Here is a 10,608-nt window from a genome sequence, read left to right on the forward strand (position 1 = left end):
TGCAAACAGGAAATGATTTATGCTGCATCACACCTGAATAGAATAATTAGGTCTGAAGAACTGATCTACACAAGGAGGAGGTTATTAAGCCATTTTATTCCAGTGGTTTGTACCTGTGGCACATCTAAAAACTGCAGGACACCGGCCCTTGAGGACTGGAGTTTGACACCTGTGATTTAAGTAATATTTTAGTAATTCTGTTTCAGCATACAATATATGTTTGCGTCATTTATAACTGTTCTATTTAAATCATGAATTATGAACATGTTTATACAAAAAAAATGATGTTTTATTAAATTCGTGTGTTAATCATTTTGAGAAACATCAAAACAATCTGAACTTTCTCCCCCTCCAAAAACAGTCAGAAATGATCTACTAGGAAATCATTGGACATTTTGAGTCACGTGATCAGCGTAACCCGGAAGCACTTCTCGTTTTTAACCAGTCACAGCGATTCATTCGAAGCTACCCATCGTGCATACTGTCAGGTACAAGCTTATGCTTTTAAATTCTTAACAATTTTAGCAGCATATTTGACACACTATATTACGGAGGTTTTGTTTCCTTAAACAGTTGAATAATTTGGACAGTTTTGTGTCGCCTGGTGTTTCTGTTCCCACTTTTAACGAGTTTATGATGAGTCCTGTTGACCGGTACCTCACCGGGAGTGACACTCAGTGCTAATGTAGGAGCTAACGTTGAGTTTCAATCAGCAGTTATCTGTGTATTTTAATAAAGTACCGGTTTACTTTATTTTAATGTTTCACGGTTAAAGGGCCCTGGAGCCGAACACGTTGTTCTGACTCGAGGCTCAGAGCCGCGGCTACTGACAACCAGTTAGCCACGTAGCTAACCTGCAGTTGGGCGTTGGTTTAAAAACAGAGCCGCAAAATGCCACAAATGTCACGTTGTGTCTTCCTGTTTTAGAAAGAGTGGAGACTTTTGAAACGACCGAATCGTCACCCCTTCCCCTCTGAGCATGGCTGCAGACCTGATGGAAATTGACGACTCACTGTACAGGCAAGTGCAGTGCAGTGTGGTGATTCTCTCATTAATTAACCCTAAAGCACAGATAACATGGCGTGGCAGTCGGGTCAGGATATGACGGCGCACTTCACCACACAGCAGTCCGTGATCCTCACCTTTTCTCACACTTTCTCCTTCTTCACGATCTCCTCCTGTTCAGCCGGCAGCGGTATGTGCTTGGAGACAGTGCTATGCACCAGATGGCCCAGTCCTCAGTCTTTCTCAGTGGAATGGGAGCACTGGGAGTAGAGATAGGTGGGCAGGGAAACATTTTATTTTTTTTTGTAAATTTTTGTTTAATCCGTGCATAACCATCACTAACTGCATTTGATTTTACTTTTGTGTTTCCTCAGCAAAGAACATAGTTCTGGCTGGTGTGAAGGTAGGTAGGATCTTGTACTGTCTAGTGCTCAACAAACTTGTACTATTATTGAGCACCAGAGTCAGATCTGAACCTTCCTAAGTCTCCGATTTTTGTTCATGTGTGTTTTGTTCAGTCTGTTACTCTTCACGACACCAAGAATTGTGAAACATGGGATCTGGGATGCAACTTCTTTATCCACAATGAGGATGTTCTGAGCCATAGAAGCAGGTAATGTGGACAGTAGTGATATGCAGTTTCAGTCACAAGTTTATATCCACTCATTACCTTGAATTTAATATTATATTTTGTCATTTTAAATGTACATTAAAGCTGTTGATTTTTGGATTTAAGTTTATACATCAACAACTTCAATTAAAATTAAAGAGAACACTAATATTTGACCACTAATCATATTAGAAAAGGTAGCGATTCATGAGTTTTCAGAAGGTTTCAGTGCAGGGGTACTCCAGATGCCGAATGTTAGCATCTAGTGTTTTGTATCAATGTCCTGTTGTGAAACCCACTTATGACCATTTTTTCAATTATTCAATTAATAATGACTGGAACGTCATAAGCTTTAATGTTGTTTTTTTTCATCCTGTCATCATTTTTCCATTTCAGTGTATTGTTTTGTTTTTTAGTTGTTTTATCTTCTTTGTATCACTTAAAACACTTTGAATTGCCCTGTTGCTGAAATGTGCTATACAAACAAAATCGGCCTGCCTTGGCTTTGATTCAAAAAATTTAATTTGGACTAGAAAGCGTCAGCATTTAAAAATATCTTCTTAGTTAATGTTTTGACTTGGTGCAGCATTTCAAGAGAGTTGTTTGATGTATTTCAAGTAAATGTTTAAAATGCCACGTTATAGAAAATATGTTAAGTCAGTATTATGAGCCTTTTAGTTTTGTTGTTTGGAACTTAGTAGTAAGGCTTTGACTACCCACAGAATTTCCTAACCATAAAGAAAAGCAAACCAAAATGTTTGTTTGAGAGTTGCCATGATTTTTTTTTTATTCAGAAGCATGGCTTATTGGCCAAGTAACTTTAAACAAGATCTGCTCAATCATAATCTGAGGCAAGAGTCTAATATTACACGTTAACTAAAATTAATGCTTCTGTTTCAGGGTGGAGGCAGTGTGTCCTCGGGTTGCTGACTTAAACCCATATGTCCAAGTTGACATGTCCTCATTGCCCGTGGATGACAACACTGATCTAAGTTTTCTCAGAAAGTATCAAGTAAGTTAATATTTAAGAATCTTGTCTCAAAAAAAAAATAACCATTTGAATATGTTTCAGAAATCTAGTCTTAGAAAATAGCTGCTAAACACTCCTGCTTGTGATGAAGGAGCTGATTTGTAAATGCATGTGTGGGAACACTCGACCCACCTCCAGTAGTTGAGATTTTCCCTACATTTTATGGGAAGTGTTGTACGTTTTCTGGTTAAATTCACAGTAGTTTCTTGTGGAAGAAAGAGACAAATTAATTGCTTTACACTTTGTATTTCTAAGGTAATAAAATGTTGTTTGTTTGAATAGTTTTGAAGGGAACTGTCAAATTTAAGTCAAATCTGACAGTACAAGATATTACCATAAAGGTTTAATCAAAGTATGTGGGAATTATCCGTTTTGACTCGTTATTAGTTAGTACTGTCAGTTTCCTTGTCCTTTAGTTTAACAACTCCAGGTCTTGACTCATTTAAATTAAATCAAGATTGTTGTCCTCTGTCTGCTGCAGACAGTTTCCTACATTCAGTTCTTTACTGTTCTGTCTACTGCAGTGTGTGATTTTGACAGAGGCCAGTTTGAACCTACAGAAGAGAATAAATACATTCTGCCACTCACAGCAACCCCCCATCAGAGTAAGTTTTAACCCCATCAATATAACTTTGTTTGCTTTATATGTTTTCTGCTGCATTTTAAATAAACCCTGTTGCCTTGTTTTCACCAGTTCATCGGCTGTGACGCTTACGGCATCTGTGCACGCATTTTTTGTGACTTTGGGGAAACGTTCGAGGTGTCTGATCCCACAGGAGAAGAGCCCAAAGAAATTTTCATCCAAAGTATCACTCAGGTAGCGTTCATGCTGTTATATTGTGTCCACACAAGAGGAAGTCTGGCTGATTCTGAACTTTATCCACTTAAAAACAAAAAATCTCATTGTAACTCAGAACAATCCTGGGATTGTAACCTGCATGGACAACCACCCCCATGGCTTACAGACAGGCCACAGTGTTATCTTCAGAGAGGTCCATGGGATGGTAGCACTCAACGGGACTGTACGGCAGGTCACAGGTATCGTCTTTCCTGAGTGGAACAGTTTTGGTGTTGAAATATTTAAAATGGGCAACAAAAAAAAACCTGAACACACTTGTAGTTTGACTGCTGGCATTGCTGTAGCTATGTCTACTGGATGATGTTGTATAATAATAAACTAATAAAAGCTTTGTGTTTTATATTTTTGTGGCTGTATGTGGTATCAGTACTTTCCCCTCACAGCTTTGAAATAGGAGATACATCACAACTTCAGCCCTATGCACATGGAGGCTTCTTTGTAATGGTGAAGACCCCTAAGACATATTCTTTTGTGAGTAAATATTTTACTCTCTAAATATTAACTTTGGACAAAAAAGGTGAACAGTAATTAAAAAACAATCGATTTACTCTATGCCTTTTATGTATTACAGGAAACATTAGAGCGACAGCTTTGTGATCCTCAGGTTCTGATTCCAGACTTCAGTAAACCAGAGGTAAGAATGGAAAGGAAGCTGGGAAGCATATATCTCATATTGGTGAATTCAGGTGTGACTCTGCATTTAATGCCATTTTAAGATAGTGTGCACTTCTGTGTTAAATTAAATCATGTATTAAACAGTAACTAAGGTGATGCATACCTGGATGAGCTGGAAATTAATATGACTGTGATTCGTATGCTGATGAGTCGGTCTCTATACAGTTGGTTTACAAAAATGTTGGAAAGTTTGGACTTGGATTTATCTGGATAAGTATGGCAGAAGAAATCAGAATATGAAAAATATAAAATTTGTTGCTAAAATGTGGGTAAACCAGAAGAGAATCACTTCATGCTTCAGTAATTGTGAAAGAAAAGTGATGCATTTATGAACACTAGGGTTATGCTTCTCTGATCTGTAACCAATGTGCCAAATGATCTAATGCATTTTAGATTAGATGGAAATAGAAATGCCATACATCCTCATCCATCTTGATGCACTGATTAAACTGGTCTTGTCCAGTAATCTTAATTCACATTTTTAAAAACCTCACTGACAATTGATGGAAACGATGTCCATTCGTCCATCGAACATCCTTTCCTCAACCTGCAAAACAAGCTAAACCAAACTAAGCATGGTGTTTGTGCTTTAATTACATTTTTGTTTTCTACCCATCAGGCTCCGCTACAAATCCACGCTGCCATGCAGGCTCTGGATAACTTCCAGGTCAAGCACTGTAGACTTCCTAACATTGGGTAAACAAACTTTCTCTGGGGTTTTTTTTCTACCTCCACTGTGATTTCCTGCTCTACATTCTGTAATTCAGGTTTATGATAAAAAAAAACGAATGTAAAAAATGCACAAAGAGAGATAATAAATTGTTATGCTTTCATCATCATCAGGTGCTTACAGGATGCTGAGGTTTTACTAAACCTGACTGAGGAAGTGAATACAACACTTTTGAACAAAGTGAGCTTTTAGTTCTTTTTTTAGATTCTCAATCATGCATTCTGATTCATTATCAGCTATCTTTCTTCTTGTTTCAACAACCTCCTTCATCGTAGGTTCCTGTAAATACTGAGGTGGTGCGCTGTCTGTCTCGGACGGCCAGGGGAACCCTTCCTCCGTTAGCTGCAGCTGTGGGAGGAATAGCGAGTCAGGAAGTTCTCAAGGCCATTACAGGGAAATTTGCTCCACTGCAGCAATGGGTAGGAGATTATTTCAGAGGCCAAAAGGATCTTACTGACAACTCGCCCTGAAGGTATACTCAAATTCTTTGTTAATTTGACCCGTTCCTCTCCAATTGTTCAGTTTTACCTCGATACCATCGAGCTGGTCAGACCTCTTCAGTCTCTTGCTGTTGAGGAGTTTTTCCCTCGAGGTGACCGCTATGATGGATTACGAGCCTGCATTGGTGAATCATTGTGTCTTGAACTACACAAGCTCAGGGTTTTTATGGTAGGCACTGGAGTTTATCAGTATTATTGCATTAATTGCAGGATGTTTGTGCCAAATAATCCTTAATTGTTTCTCTTTCTAAGGTCGGCTGTGGTGCCATAGGCTGTGAAATGCTGAAAAACTTTGCCCTCCTTGGCGTCGGATTGGCAAAAAGCTCTGGAGAGGTGGGCGTCTTCACATCACCCCTCTTCTTTCTGAACGCATTGCCTTCATCTGCTTATGTAATACAGCTTTGGTGAACATATATTTTTTGTGTCGCATCCAAGGTTTGCGTCACAGACCCAGACCTCATAGAAAAGTCTAACCTGAACAGGCAGTTCCTCTTCAGACCCCATCACATACAGGTTAACGGATGTCACCTTTATAGTTTCTACATGAACTAATATCAGAAGCTAAATTAATTTAACTCCTTGCCCCGCCTTTGCTGTCTCAGAAGCCAAAAAGTACCACAGCAGCAGGCGCCACTCTTGACATCAACCCAGAGCTGCAGGTGGATGCTCACCTAAACAAGGTGTGTCCAGCTTCTGAAAACATCTACAGCGACTCCTTCTACTCCTCCATGAACATAGTGGTTACTGCGCTGGACAACGTGGAGGCGAGGAGATACGTGGACAGGTTGGTTTGAACTACAATCCATTTTTAAAGGAAAGGAAATGGTTTGTATATAGCAGCTAATATCCACCATACTTTTGTCCGTTTATTTTTTGCGTATTACTAAACACACACCGCTGAGACATTTTGAAGACATTTTCAAGGTTTTAGCTAATTTTGATGTACATTTAAGAGCTTCAAATAAAAGACGTGATTTTTTCTTTCTGCTGCCTTAAAAGGATCCATGATTAGCTGTGACAACAACTTTTTTTTTTGTGGGCTCTAGTGTCCCTTTTTCAAAGTAGGCTGACAGGAAAGGGGGGAAGACATGCGGTAAACATCGTTGGCGATAGCCGCGTCAAGGCCATGTTGCCTCTGAATGTGGGTCGCACTAACCCCACCGCCACCACGGCACGTCCCGAAATTGTTCAATTTTAAATGTAATTTTTTTTTCACGTTGCATTTCCAGCCGCTGTGTGTCCAATCAGAGACCTCTCTTGGACTCAGGCACCATGGGAACTAAAGGACACACTGAGATCATTGTTCCAAGCTTAACAGAGTCATACAATAGCCATGTGAGTATTATTTCCTGGTCATGTTTGTTTTGTGTTTTATGTTCTGAACCATCTGTCTTTCCTCTCAGAGGGACCCCCCTGAGGAGGAGATCCCGTTCTGCACCCTCAAGTCTTTCCCTTCGGTTATAGAGCATACCATCCAGTGGGCCAGAGACAAGGTCTCACCTCAATGAATCTGACCATTATTTTGCTACTGAGACTATTGTCTAATGCTTTTTGTTGTGATTTTCTGGTCTAGTTTGAGAGCTCCTTTTTCCATAAACCCTCCATTTACGACTCATTCTGGCAGACACACCCTTCACCTGATGTTGTGCTGCAGGTGAGATTTAATGCTGCACCTGTTGTTTTCGTGGTCGTTTAGCATCACTGTAAATCTCTGTGCTGTGTGTGTGTGTGTAGAGGATGCAGGAGGGGGAAAGTCTGGAGGGATCCTTTCAGGTCATTAAGCTGCTAAGCAGACGTCCTGGTCAGTGGAAGCAGTGTATCCACATTGCCCGTCTGAAGTTTGAAAAGTATTTCAAAAGAAAGGTGTCTGGTCTCGACCTATAGATGCATATGAATGTTTATAAAGAGATTAGAATGGAGAGGCATTCCAACCCTAATATTGTTTCTGTGCTGCTTACTATCCAGGCCCTGCAGCTCTTGCACTCATTTCCTCTGGAAACGAGACTAAAAGATGGAAGTGAGTTTTTGTGGCTTTTCTTTCTTTATTAAAATAAAAATATTAAATGCATCTACAGAAAAACACATCTCACACTTTGTGCTTTAACAGGTTTGTTTTGGCAGTCCCCAAAAAGACCCCCCACACCTATTGATTTTGACTTGAAAGACCCGTTGTGAGTAGACTTTTGTGTTTTCTTGATATTTTTCATTTCTGTCATCAAAGCCTCACCCTCTTTTTTTTTTTTTCCCCTCAATCAGGCACTTCACCTTCATCGTCAGCACTGCCCGTCTCTATGCTGAGGTTTATAATATCGCCTACTCAGAAAACGTAGGTCACATACATTTGTGCTTGTATTGTCAAACAAATGTAATTTAAATTTAATCGCTGACTGCCTGGACTTTTTTGGTCATCAGGATCTTTCTGAGGACACTGTGACCAGGATTCTTTCTGATGTCAAAATTCCTGAGTACAGACCCTCAGAGAAAGTAGGTTATGCTTCTTAGTTAGCTTCTCCATTTCTGTCTGTTAAAATAACCGATAATTTATCTTTGCTCTGTTGTCAGTGTATAGAGACGGATGAGACTGCTAGGAAGCCCGACTCGACAAAGATGCCTCTAAGCAGCGAAGAGGAGAGGGAAGCCATCACGCAGCTTGAGCAGGCCATCGTCACAAACAAGGTCACACCAGGTGTGCAGACAAACTTCATTCAGCTGATGTGCAAAAAGAAAGATGCTTCCTCCTGTTGTTTTGATCACATCCAGTTTTCTTTTTCTTTCTCTTCTTTTTGCAGAAGGATTACAGATGAGGCCCCTTCAGTTTGAAAAAGACGACGACAACAACGGTCACATAGACTTTGTCACGTCGGCCTCCTCCATCCGAGCCCGGATGTACTCCATCGAGCCGGCAGACAGACTGAAGACAAAACGCATCGCTGGGAAGATCATCCCCGCCATCGCTACAGCAACCGCTGCTGTGGCGGGACTGGTGAGTAAGCTGAAATGTATTCAAAGTAAACCTGAAAAGTATATGTGTTTAAAGTTGCTGAAGTAATTTAATTATTTGAGCAAACTTGAACTTGAGTTGAGTTCTTGTTTGCTCTAATAAACACTTAGCCTTCATGCCTTGCATCTGAATTGAGTATTTTTCGTAAATTAAAATTTGGCTGAATGGTGACAGCATAGTTATTATTTTTAATGATACAGGTGGCACTGGAGTTGATCAAGGTGGTCGGTGGATACGGATTTGAATCTTTCAAGAACTGCTTCTTTAACTTGGCCATTCCAGTAGTGGTGCTCACGGAGCCCGCCCCAGTTAAACGGACACCCATCAGGTAGAAGCATCAGTAGATTTCCTCCATCATGCACACATTACCACCATGGAGATAAACTTAGAAATCACAACATAAGCATTTTTGCTAATACAGGATGTTACCCTTTAATGAATCTTTTAATCTCACCTCTTCATTCACAACAGTTTTTGCTAAGGTACTGAATGTGACATCTTTTCCAGGAACAACATCTTCTTTTCTATTTGGGACTGTTGGACTATCTTCGGTCATGAGGATTTCACTCTCTCTGACTTCATGAATGCAGTGAGGGTGAGACATTCTTTTGCATAATTCAGCTCTGTCTCAGTAGTTGCAACTTTACTTTTTAAGCCCAACAAATATTTCCAAACTCGACATGCAGCCTTCGTCCTTCTCCTGCCTGATACAAAGTTTAAGATTTTGACCCATTCTGATTTTTTTTTCCTATTCAAAGGAATATTGAACAGAAAAGAAACATCAGATAATTTTTAATTGCACAGAATATAAAGTAATATTTGTTAAGTGATGCATTTATAAACTAAATCTGGAGGCATTTCTTAGTTTTCATGCATTGTTGAATGGGGGAGATGGAAAATCAATATAGGAAAAATTATCTGATTGAGATCTCTTGCTGGCTGGCTAATTTAGTGTTTCCATACTTTGCAGTTACTCATTTTCAAACATAATAAATTTGACGATTTCATGTTTTTGTAGGAAAAGTACGGGATTGAACCGAGCATGGTTGTCCATGGTGTAAAGATGCTCTATGTTCCTGTGATGCCTGGACATTCAAAGAGACTCAAGCTGACGTAAAGACTTCACTCCTAAAATGTTTCTATTTTAAAATATTCTTTCTTTAAAGCTTTTATCCTCTGTCTCCCGCAGGATGCAGAAGCTTATCAAGCCATCAGCGGCCCGTCGCTATGTCGACCTCACCGTATCATTCGCTCCAGAATCAGACGGAGACGAGGACCTCCCTGGTCCTCCTGTCAGGTACCACTTCAGCCCGGAGAGCAAGGCACCCTGACAGCTCCAGAGACGTCGCCCTCAAAAACCTATGGTGTCCTTATTTCTCTTACTTCAAGCACTCTGTTATACTCCTCCTCCCTTCCCCCTCTCCATCAAGAACAGAAGCCTGGTGGGGACAAGAGTTTTCCCTTCAGGTTTTGATTTGACTACGGCAAAACTCCCGGCCCCAGCACAGCCCCACTACCATCTCCCCTCCCATCTCCAGAGCTTCATGCAGCAAGACAGACAGGCGTTCTTGCTGCACAAATAGCCAGGAAGTTAAAGCTGCTTAAGTAGCACTTATTATTGTACCTCTCTGTACATATGTTCTGGTTTTTACTCTGAAATGCACAGCTCTGCCTGTGTTGATGCCTTAAATGATTTTTTTTTCTTCTGATAGCCAATTTCTTCATCTGCCTGGCTCAGTTAATCCTTCCCCTCATTACTTCACCTTACTCTATAGAAATCAACTGTTGGCCACTCTTGTGTTCATAGAAACAGATCAAGCTGTTGTATAGTTAAAGGGGTCCAATAAGCCAGTGACAAAATGACCAAAGATGCTGACTATAAATGTGTCTCCAGATGATTGTTCTTTTCGGGTCATAAAAACAATGGTGATATCACAACAGTGTTTTAAGAAAGATGACCATCATCTACACCCCCCTGTGCTTTGTCACTGGAAGATAATTTTACCACACTGCACTTCAATCAAACGATGCAACTGATGTGAGGAGCCAGTAACACTCAAATGTAGCTGCTGGTCTTGCCCATCTCATTATTTTCTTTTCTAATGACTGCACTGACGGTGTCCTCCGTGTTAGAAAGTAAAGTCCTTCGGGTAAAGATGAGCAGATGTTTTCATACTTTGTTTTAAACACATTTTTCT

The 10,608-nt window shown here is 40.2% G+C and overlaps 1 protein-coding gene across 1 annotated transcript; it reads left to right on the forward strand.

Annotated features, from left to right (window-relative positions):
* Window positions 1-448: 448 nt before the first annotated feature.
* uba6 (ubiquitin like modifier activating enzyme 6) lies at window positions 449-10,557 on the forward strand. The gene is made up of 32 exons (XM_005805029.3): window positions 449-488; window positions 928-1,020; window positions 1,187-1,281; window positions 1,380-1,408; window positions 1,524-1,618; window positions 2,516-2,627; window positions 3,170-3,250; window positions 3,340-3,462; window positions 3,560-3,683; window positions 3,872-3,975; window positions 4,076-4,138; window positions 4,799-4,875; window positions 5,023-5,089; window positions 5,185-5,328; window positions 5,432-5,578; window positions 5,662-5,742; window positions 5,845-5,922; window positions 6,012-6,193; window positions 6,639-6,744; window positions 6,813-6,902; window positions 6,983-7,063; window positions 7,144-7,272; window positions 7,375-7,426; window positions 7,517-7,580; window positions 7,666-7,735; window positions 7,822-7,893; window positions 7,972-8,095; window positions 8,199-8,392; window positions 8,611-8,738; window positions 8,918-9,005; window positions 9,429-9,523; window positions 9,600-10,557. Exons 2-32 carry the CDS (start codon window positions 980-982, stop codon window positions 9,739-9,741), a joined length of 3,078 nt encoding a protein of 1,025 aa, XP_005805086.2. The 5' UTR covers window positions 449-488; window positions 928-979; the 3' UTR covers window positions 9,742-10,557.
* Window positions 10,558-10,608: the final 51 nt, after the last annotated feature.

Source organism: Xiphophorus maculatus, chromosome 5 (assembly GCF_002775205.1).
Source record: "Xiphophorus maculatus strain JP 163 A chromosome 5, X_maculatus-5.0-male, whole genome shotgun sequence".
NCBI classification, from domain to species: Eukaryota; Metazoa; Chordata; class Actinopteri; order Cyprinodontiformes; family Poeciliidae; genus Xiphophorus; species Xiphophorus maculatus.

Excerpts from the sequence above, each read along its gene's own strand:
- uba6 (XM_005805029.3), top strand. The coding sequence starts at position 980 with ATGGCTGCAGACCTGATGGAAATTGACGACTCACTGTACAG. Across the intron at positions 1,282-1,379 it reads AGCACTGGGAGTAGAGATAG|CAAAGAACATAGTTCTGGCT; the intron begins GTGGGCAGGGAA and ends GTGTTTCCTCAG. Across the intron at positions 3,463-3,559 it reads TCATCCAAAGTATCACTCAG|AACAATCCTGGGATTGTAAC; the intron begins GTAGCGTTCATG and ends ATTGTAACTCAG.